The 23,680-nt window shown below is 39.5% G+C and overlaps 1 protein-coding gene and 1 long non-coding RNA gene across 3 annotated transcripts in view; one reads left to right on the forward strand and one right to left on the reverse strand.

Moving 5' to 3' along the window:
- LOC308639016 overlaps nt 1-18,859 on the forward strand; it is a 46,209-nt gene extending 27,350 nt beyond the window's left edge. Inside the window, exons 2-5 of one of the 2 annotated variants that reach the window (XR_014019963.1) lie at nt 6,783-6,878; nt 18,018-18,093; nt 18,473-18,645; nt 18,747-18,859. This is a non-coding gene — a long non-coding RNA (uncharacterized lncRNA). The remainder of the gene's footprint in view (nt 1-6,782; nt 6,879-18,017; nt 18,094-18,472; nt 18,646-18,746) is intronic. The other variant, XR_014019964.1, reaches the window with a different exon arrangement.
- On the reverse strand, nt 134-349 carry LOC308639256 (thymosin beta-4). The gene has a single exon (XM_081277465.1). It carries the CDS (start codon nt 266-268, stop codon nt 152-154), a length of 117 nt encoding a protein of 38 aa, XP_081133591.1. The 5' UTR covers nt 269-349; the 3' UTR covers nt 134-151.
- Nucleotides 18,860-23,680: the final 4,821 nt, after the last annotated feature.

A 23,680-nucleotide genomic window follows, 5' to 3' on the forward strand; every position in this document is an offset into this window, starting at 1 on the left:
AGTTCGATTTTTTTGATGTGAAAAGGGGAAGCACAGTCATTTCAACTTGATCCAACCTCTTTGCATCTTACAAAGTTAAACAGCTAAAAGAAATAAAATGAGGAGGCAATGCTTGTGGAATATACAGTGCATATTGGCGGTGCACGACTCATTATGATTCGCCTGCTTGCTTCTCCTGTTCAATCATTTCTTTTGAAGGCAGAGGATTTTTCTCTTGCGTTTCTGTCTTCTTCAATTTCGACTTATCGAATTTCTCGATCTCAGCCATATCGGGTTTGTCAGACAGGGTTTCTGAGGAAGCAGAGCAAGATGCATGAACGAGAGAAGTCTGGTCTGCGAAGTGACTGCCACGGAGTGTCTTAAAATTCATTTTCATTTTTGTTTTATTGGCATGTTTATGACTGCTAGAGATGTTTTTTAAAAAAATAGTTTTTAGTTATCCATGGGCACGATATCTTTATTTTGTTTATTATTTATTTTTTTGTGGTGCTGAGGATTAAACCCAGTGCCTGACATATTCGAGGCAAGCACTCTGTCACTGAGCCACAATCCCAGCCCTACTAGAGATGTTTAGCATCTGTGCTGGCGGGCAAAATTTATTTAAGTTTCATAAATTCTCCTTTCTGTCCTCTGATCATTTTTCCATTTTCAGTTTTTTTTTTTTTTTTAATTTTGGGTTGGGGATATAGCTCAGTGCTCATGTGCTTGCTTAGCATGCACAAGGCCCTGAGTTCAATCCCCAGTACCATGAAAAAAAAAATTTAAAAAAAATTAAAAATTATTTTAGACTTAAAGAAAGATTACAAAAACAGAGTACAAAGAATTGTTGTACAGCCTTGACCCAGTAACTGTAACAAAATACAGTTGGAGGTGGGGGTACTTAAACAATAGAAATGTATAGTCTCATAGTTCTGGAGCTGGAAGTCCAAAATCAGGGTGTTGGCAAAGCTGGTTCCTTAGACAGGTTGAGAAGGAGGATCTGTTCCAGGCCTTTCTCTCGTCTTTTGGTGTTTGCTGGAAATCCTTGGCATTCCTTGCCTTCAGGTGTATCATCCCATCTCTGCCTTCCTCTTCACGTGGTATGGTATTCTCCTGTGTGTGTGTTTGAACTTTCCTTTTCTATAAAGTTACCAATCACATTGGACTACTCCAGTATAGTAATGTTTTTTTAAAAAATATAATTAGCACATAATAATTGTACAAATTAGTGGGATTCAATGTGATATTTCATACATGTATGCAGCATGCAACGATCGTGCATGACTTCATTCAAACATAACTGACTATCCACAAAGGCCTTGTTCCAAGTAAGGGTACATTCTGAGGTAGTGGGAGTTAGGATTTACACAGACATTTTTAGAGGACACAGTTCCATACCTAACATGTTTAGCATGAGAAAAAAAAAAGGGAAAGAAGGGAGCAAAGGTGCAGGCTGTGACATCCAGAAGCTGGCATGGCACCTGTAGCCTGGCCATGTCATTCTATTAGCCATAAATAATCTCATAGAGGGGCTGAGGCTGTAGCTTAGTGGTTGAGCATTTGCCTCAAATGTGTAAGGCACTGGGTTTGATCCTCAGCACCACATAAAAACAAATAAATAAAATAAAGATATACTAAAAAATATTTAAAAAATAATTTCACAGAATACCTGCCTCAGAAGAGATTACTCTGAAGCTATTATAAAATGAGACAAACAAAACCTCCTTTATTTATTTATTTTGGTACTAGGAATTGGACCCAGGGGCACTTGGGTCTCACCAAGTTGCTATGACCTCATTAAGTTGCCAAGGTTGGCCTCAAACTTACATCCTCCTGCCTTAGCCTCTCAAGTTGCTAGGATTATAGGCATGTACCACCACATTTGGCTTACAAAGCTCCTTTATAATATCTAAGCATAGACACAAATAAGGACATTCTGTCACCCACAGGATACCAAACACTACCCCTACCTCAGTTAAAACAAGTGACTTCTTTGGCAGTTGTAGCTCTAGGCTCACTCTAGTCTTCCCCCTCCCTATAGGTTTTTATTTTTAATTTATTGTAGATGGACACAATACCTTTATTTTATTTATTATTATCCAGTGCTAAGAATCAAACCCAGAACCTCACACATGCTAGGCAAGCACCCTACCCACCCAGCTACAACACCAGCCCTCCTAAAGACATTTATTAGCATGTCTGCTGTGGCTGAATATGGTTCATCTCCTGGAGTCTTCATTCCCAGTGTGATCTTATTGAGGTATTGGAACTTTTTTTTTTTAAAGAGAGTGAGAGAGGAGAGAGAGAGAGAGAGAGAATTTTTAATATTTATTTTTTAGTTCTCGGCGGACACAACATCTTTGTTGGTATGTGGTGCTGAGGATCGAACCCGGGCCACACGCATGCCAGGCGAGCGCGCTACCACTTGAGCCACATCCCCAGCCCGAGGTATTGGAACTTTTAAGAGGTTAAGCTTAGTGAAAGGTAATCAGGTTATGGGGGTGCCACCCTTGGAAGGGATTAATGCAGGTCTATGGCCTGGATTAGTTCCCTCAAGAGGGCTTTTATAGGGCTGGTATGCTCAGTGGTAGAGTACTTAGTTTACACAGGTCAATTCCCAGAACTGCAAGAAAGAGAGAGAGAGAGAGAGAGAGAGAGAGAGAGAGAGAGAGAGAGAGAGAGAGAACTATTACAAGGAGCTTGACATCTCCATTGAATCTCTTCAGTGTTCATTGCTTGCCATTCTCATATATATATTCAGCAAATGAAGCTATTTTCCATGAGACTCACTTGAGAACACAGGAGAGACTGGCGTCAGGCTTTTGAATATCCAGAATTGTAAACTAAATAAAACTCTTTTCTTTGTTTTTTTATTTTATTTTATTTTATTTTTTGTGGTAGCTCAATCATTGAACTATATCCCTAGTCCAACCTTTTTTCTTTATAAAATATCCAACCTCAGGTATTTTGTTGTAGAATACAAAACAGGCTAAGATAATACCCAATCATAAATTGGCCTCATGTTATCATCCAATCTACAGTAAGGCCCTACTTTCTTAGACACCCCCTCCCCCCGCAAACTACTACACCAAAGTCCAGATCCTGTAATCAGTTCTAACACACTTGTACTGTACCATTTCATGGTTTCCCCATGGTGTGCATCCTTCTTCGCTATAATGAGTATAATGATAATACCCAACATGTTCAACATGTTCTTGGGCAATTTTTGTCTAAAGGGGAGTGACAAGCAACATCCTTGGTTTCTACCCACTAGATGGCGGTAGCACTGCCCCCTTACATTTGTGATATCCAAAATGCCCCAGGTATTACCAAATGTTCCCTGAATGGGCAAAAAAAAAAAAAAAAAAAAAAAAATTGCCTGTGGTTGAGAGTCACTGGTCTAGAGTACCAAGGGTTACAACAGTTTAAGGGATATTGTCTGAGGTTTGTGTTCTCTAAAAGGTATTTGAGTCTGTGTCTCAGTGTGTGGGGTCTCTAATCTGTCTCAAGGATTCTCTCCCACAGTTTGAAAGCTCTTGGGGTGGGGGATACTGTACTAGGAGTAAGTGAAATCCAAACATGAGGTACATATGGCACCCCCCCACTCATCCATGATATATGCCAGTTTAGAAAGATAGTGAGAAGTGAGAATTGTGTGATTTTATTTTATTTTTGTGTGTGAACTCTTCCACATTAGGATGGGAATTTAAATCAATACTGGATCCCTTATCTAAACCATGAGGTATTGGTGACCTGTCTCCTTCAGAATCTCGGTGTCACCCTCTGTTCTGAAGGTCACAGTCTCCAATGAAACATTTGTGAAAATTGTGTTATAGGGCAACATTTATTCAACAATTTTTGACACCAACCATGGAGCCAAACCCCTGTCTCAGATTTGCTCAAATGTTAGCGCGTCCATCTCCCCTCAGGCCTCATGCATACCTACAATAATCCAGTGCATGAAGGTCTTGGAGCCTGGTAGACCTCATTTTAAAGCCTGCAACCTCAAAGGCCTTAATTTGACCTGCAGACAAGACTGGTCAGTGTCAGTAAGACAATATATAGTCCACATATCCATGCCCCCAGCAGAATGCCATCACCATGCTGTTTGGACCCTTCATCCACCAATATCATGAATCGAAGAAACCTCTCTATTCTACAAGTTTCTCAGCCTCTGGTATTTTTTTATAGCAACACAAAATGGACTAAGGAGTTCCCCTGATTTCAGCCCATTCTCCATAATCACACACCCCTTTGAAAGCAGAATTTGGGGGTGGGGGAAGGGAGGCAAGTGATCCAGGTAAATTCCATCTCTGGGAGTGTTTTAGTCAGCTTTTTGGCTGCTGTGACTAAAAGACCCAACCAGAACAACTGTAAAGGAGGAAAGGTTTATTTGGGGGCTCACAGTTTCAGAAGTCTTAGTCCATAGAATACTGGCTCCATTTCTTGCTGCTCGAGGGAGGCTGAGCATCATGGCGGGAGAGTGTGGCAGAGAGAAGCAGCTCACATCATAGTGATCAGAAAGCAGAGAGAGAGACTCCACAGGCCAGATATAAATATATACCCAAAGCCACACCTCAATCCCCACCTCCTCCAGCCACACCCTACCACTTCAGTTATCACTCAGTTGATCCCTATCAGGGATTAGTTCACTGATGGGGTTAAAACTCTCACAACCCAATCATTTCTCCTCTGAACCTCCTTGCATTGTCTCACATGTGAGCTTTTGAGGGACACCACATCTAAACCACACAGAGAGCATCCAGATAGCCAAACACACATGGAGGATCCTGGTGTATGCCATGCCCAGAGAGGGCATGAGACTCTGTGCCCCTTCCTCCATACCTTGCCTTATGTATCTCTTCTATCTGGTACTCATGAGCATCCTTTTTTTTTTCTTTTTTTGGTACCGGGGATTGAACTCAGGGTCACTTGACCACTGAGCCACACCCCCAGCCCTATTTTGTATTGTATTTAGAGACAGGGTCTCACTGAGTTGCTTAGTACCTCGCTGTTGCTCAGGCTGGCTTTGAACTCACAATCCTCCTGCCTCAGCCTCTCAAGCCGCTGGGATTACAGGCACATGCCGCCACACCTGGCTATGAGTATCCTTTATAATAAACCATAAATGTACAGGGCATGGTGGCCTGTGCCTGTACCCCCAGCTATTCATGAGGCTGAGGTCAGAGGATTGCTTGAGACCAGGAGTTTGAGACCAGACTGTTTGAAATTCTATCTCCAAAACACAACAAAATACAAATTTTTTTTTTTTTAAATTGCCATCTATGGCCAGGGGAAAGTGTGGGCCTGAGAGTATCTCAGTTAGAATAGAGGAACAATGTGTACGGACAGTAATATCAATAATGTGTTGGGTTCAAGGAAGTGTTATTTAATATAATGTATTGGGCTCAAGAAAGTATGTCCAGGGCTGGGGATGTGGCTCAAGCGGTAGCGTGCTCGCCTGGCATGCGTGTGGCCCGGGTTCGATCCTCAGCACCACATACCAACAAAGATGTTGTGTCCGCGGAGAACTAAAAAATAAATATTAAAAATTCTCTCTCTCTCTCTCTCTCTCTCTCTCTCTCTCTCTCTCTCTCTCCTCTCTCACTCTCTCTTTAAAAAAAAAAAAAAAGAAAAAAAGAAAGTATGTCCAGAATTGTGTGTCAGTCACTATAACTCCACCATCTTACTTCAGCTGTTATCTTGGGAACACACACCATTAACAGCATCATGAGGCCAGGATGCATAGGGAGAGAAAACATTTGTTCCTCTTCTGAAGACTGAATCTGGTTATAGAGAGACAGGCTTTAGGCTGGGGGCAGGGGTGTTGCTCAGTGATAGAGTACTTGCTTAGCATGTGTGAGGACCTGGGTTTGATCTCTAGCACCAAAATAGAAGAAAGGGGGGGGGGGGAGAGGGAGTCACCTATATATTTATGTGGGAGGCAGAGTATGAGCTCTGGAGAAAGGTTTTGTGGGAGAGGGTGCAGGGCCTCAGTGGGTCAAAGAAGCCTTCAGAGTCTAGATTTCTGACTATTACACTATAAAGAAATCTTCCGAGAAAGGTAAAAATAGTTTGGCCACTCATGGTAATACACACCTGTAATACCAGCTACTTGAAAGGCTGAGGGAGGCTGAGGCAAGAGAAATATGAGTTTGAGGCCAGCCTGAGCAACTTAGACCCTATCTCAAAAATAAGAAAAAAGAAAAAAAAATCTTTGGACCAAACGAAATTAAAACTTACCAAACTTGTGGGATGCAGCAAAGTAGAGCTTCCTTAGAGGGAAATTTAAAAAGCATTCTGGCTTTGGCCTTGCCCTTTGGAGGATGACTGACTCTAGTGGAAGGTGGCACTATGTTGTGAGGACACTTGAACACTCAACAGCTCTGGGGAGAAGCATCACTGAAGCATCCCAGCCAAAAGCCAGTGTCACCTTTCCATCTGCGGGAGTGATCCAACTTGGATGCGGTGCACCTGGCCTGAAAGTTATTTTGAGCAGGTCGATTTGGGGGTAATTTGTGTTGCAGTAATGGATAACACATAAATGATGTTTCTGACTTCTTCAAGTATCTGTTCAGGGTTCAAAATTTGGGCTTTTTGGTGAATTGTACCCATGCTGTGATGGCTGGGTTTGGGAGGCATTCTGAGTTTCACTTTTTTAGGTCCCTGATTTCTTTGGATTATCTAAGTTTTTAGGTCTCTAAATTATTGGGGGACCTATGTTTCAAAGTGTGGGGATTCTGGGCTGTTTCTCTATTCATGTCCAAAATGTGATGGTGACTGTTTATTATCCTTAATTCCAGGGTGTAATGTCTCCAAGATACTCGGTGTTTTTGGGACCTGGATTTGAAGTTTCTGAGCTCTTTGGCAGTCTGTGTTCTGGATGTAAGATCACTGAGGTGTGTGGGAGTTTGTGTCTCAGGTTTTGCATCCCTGAACTCTTTGGAACACTGTGTACTGGTTTTATGTGTTCTCTTGAGTTATATAGATTTTTTAATCACAGGAAGAGACATCACCAAGGTAGCTGGAATCTGCATCCAGGACAATAGGTATCAGAACAATTTGGAACGCTGAGTTCCTGGATACAATGTCTCTGATACATTTTAGGATCTGTGTCCAGATATTGATATTTCTATTTGAGGACAGGAATATGTGTCCTAAGGTATCAGCTCTCTGAACTGCTTATGAATTTATATCCCAGAATATGTGTTTTGGGGGCTGTCTATGGGTATCCCTGACATGATTATAGTTGTATATTGCAGTACATGATGTCTTTGTTCATGGGCTGTATGTCATCCTATGGGTTAGCTAATCTCTCTCTCTCTCTCTCTCTCTCTCTCTCTCTCTCTCTCTCTCTGTGTGTGTGTGTGTGTGTGTGTGTGTGTGTATGTGTGTGTGTCCAAGGTTGTGAAGTCTCTGATCTGTTTGGGTCTGTATTTCTCAGGACAAAAGATACCTGACTCATTTGTGGGTATATATTCCAAACCGGGAATTCTTGGGTCTGTTAGGGGGTATACATGAGGTTTCTTCTCTGTTTGTAGGAATGTGCTCCACAATGTGAGGTCTTTGATTATCCTTCATTGTATGTCCTGGGATGTGAGGTCTTCTCATGGGTATATTGCAGGGGTATGAGGTCTCCAACATGCTTTTATGTCCTTGGGTGTTAGATCTCTGATCTGTTTGTTGGTATATGTCCTAAGGTGTCAGGCTTCTAAGCCCTTTGTGGGTTATACTCCTTGGTGCTATATTTCTGAGCTTTGGGGATTGTATTTTCTAGGCATGTGAGTACTCTGATCTGTTTGGTGTGTGTGTGTGTGTGTGTGTGTGTGTGTGTGTTTCATAACATGATTGCTATTCTGTCTAAGGGTGTATGTTCCAGGGTATCAGGTGTCTTCTCTGGCTTTGAGTATATGTCTCTGGTTGTAGGTTATCTGAGACATTCGTGGTTGTACTTCCCATGATATGAGTTCCCCAAGCTCTTCTTTAATATATGTCCCAGAATGTGAGGTCTCAGACTTATTCCCAGCTGTCACTATATATGTCCCAATATGTGACTTATCTTTTCATGGATGTTTATCAAAGGTATGAGGTCTCTGGTATTTTTGTGGCTATAGGTCCCAGGATATGAGGTCTCAGACCTGTTTGGGGGTAGATTTTACAGAGTGAGTTCTTAAGTCTGTTTGTGGCCATATGACCTCAGATGAAGGTCTCTGATCTCTTTGGGTGCATATGTCCCATGGTATGAAGTCCTGAACTCTTGTTTGATATGTATGTAGAATCTGTTTAGTGATATATTTCTCAGAATGTGAGGTCTAAGATCCTTTCACTGATGTATACTAATATGTGAATCTGTCTTCAATGGTTAATGTCAAGGTCAGATTGTGGGTATATTCCCTAGGGTGTGAGGTCTCTGATCTGTTTCTGAGTGTTTGTCCCAGACTGAGAAATCTGAACTGTTTGTCTACATATGACTCTATATGTAAGGTCTTTGATCTGTTTTTGGATATACTGAGAGTTTGAGGTCTTCCCTCTCTTTATGGTTATAATCCTCAGGTATGCTGACTATGTTGTGTTTGTGGCTTTATGTCCCAGAATTTTAGGATTTGGGGCTGTTCCTATAAGTTTGTCCAAGGATGTGAGATCTTTAATCTGTTGGTGAGTGTATATCCCAGGATTTGAGGTTAAGATCTCTGATCTGATTTATTTTGGATATGTTTAATAGATGGGTTCTGATATGTTTGTGGGTGTATGCCCCAGAGTGTGAGGTCACTGATCTGCTTGTGCAGGTATGTCCCAGGATTTAAAGTCTGATATGCCTGTCACTATAATTACCAGTGTGTGATATGTCTCTCATGGGTATATGCCAAGAATAGAAGTTCTCTGATATGGTTATGATTGTATGAACCTGTGTTTGAGGTCTCTTATCTGTAAGCAGATATGTGTCTCAGTGTGTGAAGTCTATTTTGGGTACATACCCCACAGAATGTGAAGTCTTGGATCTCTTAGGGTATATATGTCTAGAGTATAAGGTCTGTGACTTTTTTATTATTTTATGCTTCTTGGTATAAAGTCTCTGTTCATTGCTATATGTTTCAGTATGTGATGTCTCTGTGAATTTTGTCAAGGATGTGAGTTCTCTTATCTATTTTATGGAAGTCAAAAACTTTGGTGTTGACTGTCCTACCATGTGATGTTTCTGAGCTCTATGTTAATTTATTATATGTCCCAGGGAATAAGGGTTGTGATGGGTTTGGGAGTGAATATCCTAGGCTTTCAGGTCTCTGATCTGTTTTGAGGTGGATTACAGCAAGTGACATATATTAACTTTTTTTTTTCTTTTTGCAGTGCTTGAATCAAACCCAGGACCTCATACATGCTAAGCAAGCACTCTATTTCTAAGCTTAATCCCCAACCCTATCTGAACTCTTTATGGGTATATGTACCAGGCTTTGATACATGACATGATAAATGACACATGATACATATGTCCCAGGTGTACATATGCATAACTTCATCTGTTTAGTTGTGAATGTCTAGTTCAAAGAGCTTATTGTGAGTGTATATCCTTTAGGTCAAATCTTCTGATCTCTTTGTAGTACACATCTCCACCATGCGGCCAGCACAATGGTTTCATTAATGAGGTTCTTGGCATAAAAGTTAGCTAGAAGAGATCGAAATAAAACACACAGACTCAGTTACCTTATTTCTATTGCTAGGTCCGAGACAGCTCCCCTCTCTGGTTCCCTCCTCTAACCGCCCAGCAGGGCAGCAAGGATTACTCAGGGCTAGCAGGAGAGAGAGAGAGTGAACACGCCGGGGAGTAGCCTTTTATTGGGGAACAAGAGATTCAGGGGAGAACTCCATCCAATGAAGGTTGAGGGGGGACTACACTCCAAGGTCAGGGTCAGTGATTGGGTCCCCGGGGTCAGTGGTCAGGCACACCCCCACACGGATGGGCTCTCTCATCAGGAAAGGGCCGGGAAAGTTCCAACACAGCCAGAACGCCTCAGACCCTTAACGGGAGCCACCCAATCACGGGAGCCACCCAATCACGTGTCAGAATGGCTTCCCACATATCCCGAGATATTAGCTCTATGATCTCTTCGTGGTTGTATGTTACCGGATATTAGGTCTACAATCTATTTCTATCTCTTTTTCATAGCATGTCTGGTTTCTGATGTGCTATGTTGTAGCATTTGAGATTTCTGTTCTATTAGTGTGTGTCTGTGTTTGTATGTGGTCTCTGATGTGTTTTGGAGTATATCTCATGATGTGAGCTTCCCAGTCTGTTTGTGGTATATGTCTCTGATCTCTTCGTGAATATATGTTGTTGGGTTTGAGGTCTATGATCTCTTTGTGGCCACCTGTCTAGCGTATGAGGTCCAGCTGATCTGTTTGTGAAGGTATATCCCAAGATAGGAACTCACTGATCTTTTTTGGTGGGTATTTAGCTAGTGGTATGAAGATTCTGATGTTTTCTAGAAAGTTGACCAGTTTCAGAGGACTGTGTTTGAGGGTGTTTTCCCAGGATGTGAGTGTGAGTTCTGTGCTCTGTTTCTGAATACATGTACTAGGATATGAGATCTCAAAGCTGTGGGTATATCTTTCAGGTATGAGTGTTCAGAGGTTTGTGAATGCCAATCCCAGGTTGTCAGATTTTTTATGCTTTTAGCATTTTTTTGCAAGAATATGAGATTTCTGATTTGTATGCTTGCATATATAACAGGCAGTGAAGTTTGTTATTCATTAAGGTATATATATATATATATATATATATATATATATATATATATATATATTCAAAGTACAAGTTTTCTGAGTTCTTTGGGGTGTATATCTCAGCATCAAGGCCTCTGATCTGTTTGCAGATATATGTCTCAGGATTGGAATATTCTCATCTTCTTGTGGCTATATATCCCAAGATGTCAAATATCTTTAATTATTCTGAGTGTATTTCTCAGAACTTGAGGTCTCCAACATGTTGTGGATTCTTGCTGCAGGATATAATGTCTGCAGTTTGTTTGTACATGTAAATCACAGTTTGTAAGATTTTTAAAAAATGCCTTTTGGAGCCCAAGCACAGGAGTACACATCTGTAATCACAAGACCAGTTTGAACTGTATCAAAATAAAATATAAAAAGGGCTGGGGAGGGGCTGGGACTGTGGGTCAGTGGTAAAGCGCTTGCCTAACATGTGTGAGGCAGTAGGTTCAATTCTCAGCACCACGTATAAATAAATGAATAAAATAAAGGTCCATCAACATCTAAAAAATAATTTTTTAAGAAAAGGGCTGGGGATGTGGCTCAATGCCCCCAGGCTTCAATTCCTAGTACCAAAACTAAATAAATAAATAATAAAAAGAGGGCTGGAGATGTAGTTCAGTGATAGGGCACTTGCTTAACAGGTGTGAAGTTCTGGGTTCTATCTCTAGCACTGCAAACAAAACAAAAAACAAAGCAAAACTCTTGATGACTTGCTGAAGGTGTGAGGTCTATTCTGTTTGTGGGTATATGTTCCAATTTGTGAGGTCCCAGAGCTGATTTTGAGTATATGTCTCAGAATGTAGGGGTATCTGCTCTCTTTAGATGTGTGTTTCAGGTTGGAGGTCTCTGATTAGTTTCTAGATGTATGATCCACGTTGGGGTCTGTGAGTTGTTTGTGGTGTCCACAAACATGTCCAGCATTTTAGGCCTCTGAGATTTCTGGAAGTGTGTGTTTTGGAAGTTCTCTAATGGTTTGTGTCTGTATTTCTGTGCTGTCCTGATTTTTGGCCACCTAAAGATGCTCATGTCCTAACTTGGAAGCTGAATATATGACTTTACTTGTTAAAATGATACTTTGTGGATACGATAAATAAAACATCTTGAGATTGGGAGATTTTCTAGGTAGGTCCAATATAATCACAAGAATCTTTATTATTATTTTTTTTTTATTGGGATGCTAAGTTTCAAACCCAGGGCTTGGCACTTTCTAGGCAAGCCACACCCCCAGCCTTTTTAAAAAATTTTATTTTGAGAAAGGATCTCACTAAATTGTCCAGACTGGTCTTGAACTTGTGAGTCTCCTGTCTCAACCCCCAGGGTAGCTGGAATTATAGGAATGCACCACAGCACCTAACCACAAGAGTCCTTAAACAGGGCGGAAAGGATGGTTATTGTCACTGAACATAATATAATGATATAAGCTGAGTTAGAGACAGTAATATGATGATAGAAAAGTTTGTGGATGTGAGTCCTTGTGCTCTTCATGAGAATATATACAAAGATGTGAAATCTCTAATACTTTGTGCACATGTCTTTGGTTGATGAAATAAAGGTTCTCCAAAGATGACCAGTGAAGGACATGTGACCAGTAAGCTGGAGTGAGAGAAGGAGATATGTTGACTGATTAGGTTAGAGAAGGAGATGTAATAACAGAGTTATCACATCTAGATAGAGAAACTAGTAGATCAGAGAAACTCAATGATGAAATGCTATCAGTTTTGAAGATGGAGGAAGGGGAAAGTAATGAAGGGCTGCAGGCATCTCTAGAAATTGGAAATACATTCATCCCTAGAGTCTCCATAAGGAACTCACCTACATTAACACCTGATTTTAGACCCACTTTCAGGTTTCTATCCTATACAAATATGATATGAGAAATAAATTTGTATTTTTACAACAATGAAATTACGGCAATTTGTTATAACAGTGATAGGAAAGGAACATGGTGTCCCATGTCTCTAACTGCTTGTTAGTGGACATCCAAAAATGGTAGCCACCTGACCTGTTTGTGTGTGTCCTTTGAGGGAGGCCTCTGATCTACATGTGGGTGTATGAACCAGGATGAGAGGTCTCTGATATGTTTGAGAATGTGTGTCCCTAAATTTGTGACCTCTGAGGTTTTTGTGGGTGTGCATCTCAGAGTACAAGGTCTGTGATCTCTTTGTGTGTGTGGTGTCCTAGGATATAAGGAGCCCTGGCTAATTTAGGATATATGTTCTAGTATGTAAGGTCTATGAGGTATTTATATTATGTTTAGGTTATTGGGTCTCTGATAGTTTGTGAATATTTGTGAAATATGAGATTTTTTATTCATTTGGGAATAAATATAGCAGAATGTGTCTCGATCTGTTTAGGTGTGTGTATTCCTAGTTTGAGGTGTGAAGCACTTTGTGCATATTTTATGTAGGGTTGAGGTCTCAGCCTACAAACTCTGATTTTTTGGGGTATACATTCTGAAGATGTCTCTAATTGTTTTTCCTAGAATTTGAGATATATTATTTGATACAAGTATATGTTATAGAACTTGAGATCACTGACCTGTTTGTGGGTGAGTGTCTTGAGTGTGAATTTTCTGATCTGTGGATAGATTTCTCAGATGAGGTTTCCAATTTGCTTTTGGCTTTATATCACAGTGTTTGAGTTTCTAGTCTTTTTATGTGCTGTGGTTTGGATATGGTTTGTTTCCTAAAAATTCATGTGCTGGAGGCTGGTCCCCATTGTGATGGTGTTGAGGTGATAGATCCTTAAGAGGTGAAGCCTAGTGGAAAGTAATTAGGTCATGGGGACACCATCCTCATGAAGGGATTAATGTTGTCTTGCAGGGATGGGTCAGGTCTTCTGTGACTGGATTAATTCTTTTGAGAGCCAGTTGTTACAAAGCAAAACTACCCTATAACTAGGCCTTTTCTGCATGTGAATGGTTCACCCTCCACTTCTCTGCCATGTTGTGATGCAGCCAGGAGGTCCTTGCCAAGACACCAGTGTTATGCTGTCAGGACCCACCAGCCACCAGAATCTGAGCCAAATAAGCTTTTCTTTTTTAAAAAAATTAAATTAGGGGCTAGAATTGTGGCTTAGCAGTAGAGCACTTGCCTAGCATGTGTGAGGCCCTGGGTTCGATCCTCAGCACCACATAAAGATAAATAAATAAAGGTATTGTGTCCAGCTACTTCTAAAAAAATAAATATTTAAAAAATTTATATTAACATATACTTATTCAACAAATCAATGGGTTTCATTGTGACATTTCTGAACATTCATGCATCATGTTTTGATCATATCTACCCTTCCTTCCATCCTCTCTTGTCCTCTCCCCTTCTTACCTCCCTCAGTCCCCTTCCCCTATCCTAATAGTCCCTCTTGTACTTTCTTTTTTAAAAATGTTTTTGTAGTTGTAGATGGACAGAATGCCTTTATTTTGTTTGTTTATTTTTATGTGGTTGAGGATCGAACCCAGTGCCTCAAACCTGCTAGGCAAGAGCTCTGCCACTGAGCCACAACCCCAGCCCCTGCCTCTTGTACTTTCAGGTTATCCTTTTTCTTTTCTTTGTTTTAGTTTCCATATGTGAGAGAAATCATGTGATACTTTCTTTCTGTGTCTTATTTCATTTAACAGGACATCCTCCAGGTGTATTCATTTTTGTGCAAATGATAAGATTTCATTCTGTTTTATAGGTGAATATGGGGTGTATATATACCATATTTTCTTTATTTTTAAAAATTTGTTCTAATTAGATATATATGATAGTAGAATGCATTTTGACACATCATACATAAATGGAGTATAACTTCTCATTCTTCTGGTCATATTTTGGCCCAGGGGATTGAACCCAGGGGCACTTAACCACTTAGCCACAAATCTAGCCTTTTTAATATTTTATTTAGAGACAGGGTCTTGCTAAGTTGCTTAGGGCCTCACTAAGTTGCTGAGTCTTGCATCAAACTTGTGATCCTCCTTTTTCAGCCTCCCAAGTTGCTGGGATTATAGGAGTATGCCACTGTGCCTGGCTTGTTTGTTCAATAATGGACATTCTGACTGGAATAAGATGGAATCTCGCTATACTTTTGATTTGTATTTCCCTGATGGCTAAAAATATTGAACAATTTTTATATATTTATTGACCACTTATACTTCTTTTGAAATGGTATATTTGGACCATTTGCCCATTTTTTGATTGAATTACATCAATTCAATCAAAATTTTGTGGTTCCATATAAATTTTAGGGTTGTTTTTTCATGTTCTTTTGTTATTTTTGAGTTTTGTTTATATGTCCTGGATATTAATCCTCTGTCAGATAAATAGCTTGCAAAAATTTTCTCTCATTCTGTGGAGTGTCTCTTTACTCTGTTAATTATTTCCTTTGCTGTTCAGAAGCTTTTTAATTTGGTGTAATTCTATTTGTCAGTTCTTGCTTTTGTTTTCTGCACTATTTGAATCCCATTCTGGAATTTTTTGCCTGTGCCAATACCTGGAAGTATTGCCCCTACGTTATCCTCTAGGAGTTTCAGGTTTTACATTAATGTCTTTGATCCACTTTGAGTTTATTTTTGTACAGGGTGAGATAGGAGTCTAGTTTCAGTCTTCTACATGTGGATTTCCAGTTTTCCTAGCACCATTTGTTAATGAGGCTGATGGGAATCAGATAGCTGTAGATGCGTGGGTTTATTTCTGGGTCCTCTATTCTATTCCATTGTTTTGTGTCAATTTGTTACCATGGCTCTGTAGCATATTTTGAAATCAGGTATTGTGGTGCCTCCAGCATTCTCTTTTTTGTTCAGGGTTGCTTTGGCTATTCAGGGTCTTTTGTGGTTCCATGTAAATTTTAGGGTTGTTTTTTTCTAGTTCTGTGAAGAATGACATTGGTATTCTGATATTCTGATGGGGACTGAATTGAATCTGAAGATCACTTTCAGTAGTATAGCCATTTTAATAATATTCATTCGCTGACTCTATGAACATAGGAGGTCTATCCATTTTCTAGTGTATTCAATTTCTTTCTTCAGAGTTTTATATTATTCATTGAAGAGGTCTTTTGCCTCCTTGGTTAGGTTTACTCCTAGTTTTTTTTTTTTGTGTGCTTGAGGATTTGAACCCAGGACCTCATGCATGCCAGGGAAGCACTTTACCACTGAGCCATATCCCCAGCTCACTCCTAGGTATTTTTTGAGACTATTGTGCATGGGATTATTATTTTCTGATTTCTTTCTCAGCAAGTTCATTAGTGGTATATAAGAAAAGCTACTGTTTAGCCAGGTATGGTACACACGCCTGTAATCCCAGCAGATCAGGAGGCTGAGGCAAGAAGATGGTGAGTTGAATCATCAACAAGGCACTAAGCAATTTACCAAGACCCTGTCTCTAAATTTTTTTAAAAAAGCATTTTTAAAGGGCTGAGGATGCACCTCAATGGTTAAGTGCCCCTGTGTTCAATTCCCAGTACCAAAAAGACAAAAAAGAAAAGCTACTGTTTTTGAATGTTGATTTTGGATCCTACTGCTTTGCTGAATTTGTTTATCAGTTCCCAGAGTCTTTTGGTGGAGTCTTTTATTTTTATTTTTGTACTGGGAATTGAAGCCAGTGCCACTTTACCACCGAGCTACATGACTGTCCTTTTTATTTGAGACAGAGTCTTGCAAAGTTGCTGAGGCTAGCTTGGGACTTAGAATCCTTCTGCCTCAGCCTACTGATCCACTGGGATTACTGTTATGCCCCAATACACCTGACTGGTGGAAACTTTGGGGCTGAGTATAGATTCCTATAATCTGCAAGCAGGGATAATTTGATTTACTCCTTTCTTATATATATATATCCCTTTTCTTCCTTTCTCTTGACTAATTTCTCTGGATAAAATTTCAAGTACTATATTGAATAAGAGTGGTGAAAGGGCTGGGGTTGTGGCTCAGTGGTAGAGCACTTGCCTAGCATGTGTGAGGTACTGGGATCGATTCTCAGCACAATGCATAAGCAAATAAATAAATAAATAAAGGCCCATCGATAACTAATAAAAATATTTTTTATAAAACAGTGGTGATAGTGGATACACTTGTTCTTAATTTCAAGAGGAAATGATTTCAGATTTTCACCATTCATTATGATGTTGGATATGGGCTTGTTGAGTATATCCCTTATTATGTTGAGGTATGATCCTTCTCTACCTAGTTTATTCAGGGATTTTATCATGAAACAATGCTGAATTTTTCTCAAGGGCTTATTCTGCATCTATTGAGATGATCATGTGATTTTCATTTTTTATTGTATTTTTTTATTTATTTTGGTTCTGGGGATTGAACCCAGAACCACCTACTTGGTACTGGGTTCAATCCTATTCTAATAGGTGAGATGTTGAGATGTTTGTGGATTGTGTTCTATGTTGTTAGGTCTGTCTTCTGTTTGGGGGATATTTATGTTTGGGGGATATTTTTTTCTAATAAGCTACATCTCCAACCCTTTTAGATTTTTTATTTTGAGACAGGGTCTCACTAGATTGCTAAGGCTGGACTTGAACTATGATTCTCCTGCCTTAGCCTTCTGAGTTACTGGGATTATAGGTCTGTTCCACCACACCCAGCTATCATTTTCTTTTATTGATATATTTTTATCAGGTCTTGGTAGCAGGGTAATACTGGCTTCATAGATTGACTTTTAAAGTGTTCCTTCCCTTTCGATTTTATAGAATAGTTTTAGGAGCATTGTTATTAGTTCTTTTTAAAAAATCTGATAAAATTCAACATTGAATCCATCCAGTCCTGGACTTTTCTTTGCTGAGAGACTTTTTAGTATTGCCTGAATATCACTGCTTGTTTTCATAGTTTAGGTGTTTTTTTTTTTATCCTCTGGATTAAATTTTGTTAGGTCATGTTTATCTAGAATTTTTCCATTATTCTAGATGTTCTGATTTGTTGGTATATGGTTTTATAAAATATTCCCTGTAGGCTGGGGTTGTGGCTCAGTGGTAGAGTGCTTGCCTAGCACTTGTGAGGCACTGGGTTCTAGCTTCAGCACCACATAAAAATAAATAAATAAAATAAAGGTATTGTGTCCATTTACAAGTAAAAAATGTATAATTTTTTTAAAATTCCCTAACTATCTTCTGAATTTCAGAGATATCTGTTGTAATATCTCCCTTTTCATCTCTAATTTTATTTATTTTAGTTTTCTGTCTCTTTTAGTTTAGCTAAGAGTTTATTGATTTTGTTTATCTTTTACAAGAACCGACTGTTTGTTTCATTGATCCTTTGTATTATTCTTTTTTAAATTTTTTTTTTTTTTTAGTTTTCGGTGGACACAACATTTTAATTTTATTTTTATGTGGTGCTGAGGATCGAACCCAGCGCCCCACGCATGCCAGGTGAGTTCGCTACCACTTGAGCCACATCCCCAGCCCTATTCTTTTAGTCTCTATTTCATTTATTTCTGCTTTAAATTTTATTATTTCTTTCTTTCTACTGATTGGGAATTTTGTTTGTTCTTGTTTTTCTAAGACCTTGAGATGCATCATTTGGTTATTTATTTGAGATATCTCTTCTCTCTCTTTCTCCTCTCTCTCATTAGGTTCTTAACTTGAGATTTCTCTCTCTCTCTCTCTCTCTCTCTCTCTCTCTCTCTCTCTCTCTCTCTCTCTCTTCTCTATGTTTTGGGGGCATAGTGGGGATTGAACCCAGGAGTGATCTACCATTGAGCTACATCCCCAGTCCTTCTTTTCCTTTCTTTCTTTCTTTTTGAGACAGGATCTCATGAAGTTTCTAAGGATGGCCTGGGACTTGTGGTCCTCCTACCTCAGACTCCCAAGATACTAGGATTACAAGTATGTGCTATCATCCCTGATTCTTTTCTTTTGATGTAGGAACTCAGCTATGAACTTCTCTCTTGGTACTGCTTTTTCTGTACCTTACAGGTTTGGGTATGTTGTATTTCCATTTTCATTTGACTCTAAGGATTTTAAAATTTGGATTTAAAAAATTTTTAAAATCCTGATTTTTTTCATTTTTTTTTTTTTGGCAGTGCTGGGGATTGAACCCAGGGCCTTATGGATATAAGGGAAGCACTCTACCAACTGAGTTATATCACCAGCCCCTCTCCCTGATGTTTTTCAAAGACACACTATTTGTTCAAAAGTATTTTGCTCATTCTCCATGTGTTTATATAATGTCTTTTTTTGGCAGGAGTGAATACTAGACCCAGGGGCACTTTACCACTTAGCTATATCATTGGCCATTTTTTAAAATTTTGAGACAGGGTTTCACTAAATTGCTTAGAGCCTTGTTAATTTACTGAGATTGGCCTTGAACTTGCAATCTTTCTGCCTCAGCCTACTGAGTCATTGGGATTACAGATGGACACCACTGCACCTGGCTTGTTTATAATATAATTTCTGTAGTTTCTCTTGCTGTTGATTTCTGGTTTCATTCCATTATGATCTGATTATATGCAAAAAAAATTATTTCAGTTTTTTTCATTTTTCAATACTTGCTTTATGGCCTAATATATGACCTATTTTGGGAAAAGTTTCATGTTCTGATAAAAGAATGTATATTCTGCAGCTGTGGGATTGATTGTCCAATTGCTAAGCACTGGAACCTGTGGTTATGCTAATTTACATGGTAAAAGGGGATGTTGCAGTTGTGATTAAACTTAAATAACCCAAGCACATTGGTGCATGCCTGTAATTCCAGCAACTAAGGAGGTTAAGGCAGGAGGATCACAAGTTTGAGGTCAACCTGGGCAATTTAGCAGACCCTGTCTCAAAATAAAACATAAAAATAAGGACTGTCAATGTAACTCAGTGGTAGAGTGCCCCTGGTTTTAATCTCCAATCTCTCTCTCTCTCTCTCTCTCTCTCTCTCTCTCTCTCTCTCTCTCTCTCACACACACACACACACACACACACACGGCTAAGAGAAGTACCCTGAGATGTAGGAATTATCCTAGGTTATCTGGGTGGGACCACCAATGTAATCATAAGCAATTACGAGGGAGACATATAAGTGACTCAGAGAAGGTGATTTAGTGACAGAATGAAATGATGATGGAATGGAAAGATGATGTAACAACACAAGCAGAGGTCACAGGGAAAGTGAGAGAAATATGCATGGGAGAGGAGAGGATAGGAGCGGAGAGGGGGGAGAGAGAGAGAGAGAGAGAGAGAGAGAGAGAGAGATTTGAAGGCAAAACATTGCTGGATTTGAAGATGGAGGAACTGGGGAATGCAGTCATCCTACAAGAATTGGATTCTCCCCTAGAAGCTCCACAGGGAAGTCAGCTCAGCCATCACCTTGACTTTGACCCATAAACCTTCTCTTTGGTTTTCTGATCTATAGAAACGTAAGGTAATAAATTTGTGTTGTTTCTGACAAAAAAATGTAGTTTGTTTCCATAGCAATAGAAAACTGATACAGTATCCCAGATTGTACTGTATCTATCTCGATGTTGATGTACACCCCAGGATGGGAACTCCATAATCTGTCTGAGTGTGTGTTTGATGATAGATCCTCTTATCTCTGTGCAGGTGTATACTCTGGGGGATTCTGTCTCTCACCTGTTGATCTGTGCCGCAGTCTGGCTGAGCACAATTCAGGAGCCACTTGTCAAAAGAAACAAACTTTATTTTTAGAACCACACACGCCAAACAAAACAGCTCCTCAGGAAAAACCTTCAGAGCCCAACTGCCACCACCGGCTTCCCACAAGCCTCTCCACCTCCCCCACTCCTCCTGCTCTTGAGGCCGATTGGCTGGGTCGTGTGGGCGGAGCCAAAAAAGTCCCCCAATGAGCAGCTCCGTTGTCTGAAAGGGCAGGGAAACAGCCCAATGAGCATCACCGCAGAGGACCCAATCAGTTGGCAGCTAGAAGTTGCTGGGGCCGCTGTGAGCCAATCATCAGCTGGCAGCTGGAAGTTTGCTGGCAGCTGGAAGTTTGCTGGGGCCCCTTCGGCTGTGGCTCTCAACATCTCCCCCTCTCTGTTTAAACAACAAGCATGTGGCTTAGGGACCATGCCTGCCTTAGGTTGTCCAATAGTACATATGGTCCTTACCCTTTATTGGATGAGCTGACCTCAAGGCGTCAGCCTCCTGTCTTAGGTTGGTACCATTGCAATTGGATCTTACCCGTCACTGACTACTGGTCCAGTATACAGCCACACCTGTGGATAGGTCTTTGTACCAGCGGGCGGGTGAGGTTCTTTGCCTCACCTCTGTTGGCCCCCAAATTTTAGCTGAACGACCATGACAAGCAGAAGGGAGGAAGATACACCAAGCCAATTGATGGCTCCTTTTGGAAAAATTGTACCACCGATGACATCATCAGCAAAAATACCCCAACACTACCACAAGTTGCTGCACCAACAGATAGTTCACAATGCATACAGGTGAGTTCACAATGCATACAAGTGATTCATAGTCCAGGCAAGTTCTGCAAGCAGTTCAGTGATGGCTCCTTTTGGAAAAATTGTACCACCAATGACACCATCAGCATAAATACCCCAACACTACCACAAGTCGCTGCACCAACCGATAGTTCACAATGCATACAAGTGAGTTCACAATGCATACAAGTGATACATAGTCCAGGCAAGTTCTGCAAGCAGTTCAGTGATGGCTATTGCAGAAGCTGTAGATTGGTTTTATCTTTGTCTTCACCGGCACTGGGATGAAGATAGGAATTCTGGCAATAATGGCTAAAGAAAAAATTATGTAACATTCCAGAAGGCACTAAAAGAAAACAAATTTCTTAACAATTTACATGATCTTGAACAGAATTATTAAATATAATGAAAAGGAAAGGTGAAAGTAAACAAACAGATCTGTTAACCTCCTTTTTTGTTCACATATTAAAATAATCCTCAACAGTTGTTTACCCAATTTAAATTAAACCATTTAAATCACGTGAATAAAAAAAAATTTGGATCCATTTTTTCATGAGCGCTCATCATATATGATATATGGACATACGTACATACAAACATACAACATAAAACACAAGTGTGCAAACAACACATAACATAATAGTAAAGGCCTTATAACTTTTTACAGGTGAAATCTCCATTGCAATGTTTAAAAACTCTATAGTCAAAAAATAGAACTGATCAGCAAAACATTAACCTAGGTCTGTATGAGCTCAAAAAACAAAATAGAACTTCATGATGTGGGAAAGGGTAATAATAAAATAGATATTGAAAAAAGCATCCTGGTTCTGTTGCAGATGTAAGGATAGCCAAACTGGAGTTTTGGATATCAGCTGTTATGGATTTGAACCAAATCATCTTCCTTTTGGTCTATAGAAATCGCTTTAGTTAATCTCTCTGGAATCCAAATCGGCTGCTGTTCTCCCTGTGGAAACACACAAACAGACCCCCAACTCCAGACAATTACTGGGTCAGGAACTTTCCATTGTCCTGTTAGAATATCCTTCCAAAGTACCTTGGGCTTATGTACATTTTTTGGACACATATGCCTTTCCGCAGCACTAAGCCCTGATGAATCCAAATTTAAAAAGTTTAGAGTAAAATGGTTATTTTAAGTTTATCTTTGGGGAATATATACCCCTTCCCAATTCCCTCTTTTTTGCTTTAATAGGTACATTTTAATAGTTTGATGAGCTCTTTCAACTATGCCTTGTCCCTGTGGATTGTATGGGATTCCTGTTATATGAGTAATGCCAAATGATGAGCAAAATTGTTTAAAAGAGGTAGAAGTATAACCAGGGGCATTATCTGTTTTTAACTGTTTTGGAACGCCCACAGTGGCAAAATTTTGTAAGCAATGAGCTATAACATCTTTAGTTTTTTTCTCCAGCATGAAGGGAGCCCATCAAAAATCCAGAAGAAGTATCAACTGTAACATGCAAATATTTTAATTTTCCAAATTCTGACAAGTGTGTGACGTCCATCTGCCAAATATGGTTAGGTATCAATCCTCTAGGATTGACTCCAAGATTAACTTGTGGTAAAAAGGTCACACAATTTTGACATTGTTTTATTATTTGTCTAGCTTGTTCCTTAGTTATTTTAAAATGCTTTTGTAAAGTATTAGCATTGACATGGAACTTTTTATGAAAATTTGTAGCTTCTTCTAGTGTAGAGAAATATGTCATGTGTAGTTTTATCTGCTAAATCATTGCCCAAACTAAGGGCTCCAGGCAATCCTGTATGTGCCCTGATATGTCCTATAAAGAATGGATCTTTTCTGTCCCAGATTAGACTTTGTATAGTGGAAAACAAAGAGAAAACAGTAGAGGAAGGGGAAATCCTACCAGCATCTTCAAGGGATACTATAGCATTAACTATATATTGACTATCAGAAAATAAATACAGAATCTTTGAACATCACAAAAGCTTGTAATACTGCATTAAGCTCTACCTTTTGAGCTGATTGTTTGGGTACTAAAAATGTAAAAGTTTGATCAGGTGTAACTATTGCTGCTGTACCATTATTTGACCCATCAGTGAATATATTTGGAGCATTCATAATAGGTGTTTTTCTTGTCATTTTTGGAAAAATTACAGGATGCAATGACCAAAAAGACAATAAAGGATTAGATGGTAAGTGGTTATCAAATGAAACATTAGATTGGCACATGATTATTGCCCAAGTATTTAACTCATTAGCTAACTCATCAATTTGATTCATAGTATATGGAGTAATAATTTTATTGGGAGAAATTCCAAACACTCCCTTTGCTGCTTTTATTCCTTTGAGTATTAATTGTCCTACAGCCTCAGGATACCTAATAAGAATAGTGTTAGGAGAATAAGATAAATGTATCCATAATAATGGAACTTCTTGCCAAAATACTCCTGTAGGAATATTTTTTGTTGGTAGTACAATAAATAATAAAGGCAAACTTATATCAATTCTATCCAAATGCATATTTTCCATATATGTTTCAATGATTTTTAATGCCTTTCTTGCTTCAAGCGTTAACATTCGGGGTGAATTTGGA

Source organism: Spermophilus citellus (genome assembly GCF_964194105.1).
Source record: "Spermophilus citellus genome assembly, chromosome: X".
Lineage (NCBI taxonomy): Eukaryota > Metazoa > Chordata > Mammalia > Rodentia > Sciuridae > Spermophilus > Spermophilus citellus.

Excerpts from the sequence above, each read along its gene's own strand:
- LOC308639256 (XM_081277465.1), bottom strand. The coding sequence starts at position 268 with ATGGCTGAGATCGAGAAATTCGATAAGTCGAAATTGAAGAAGACAGAA.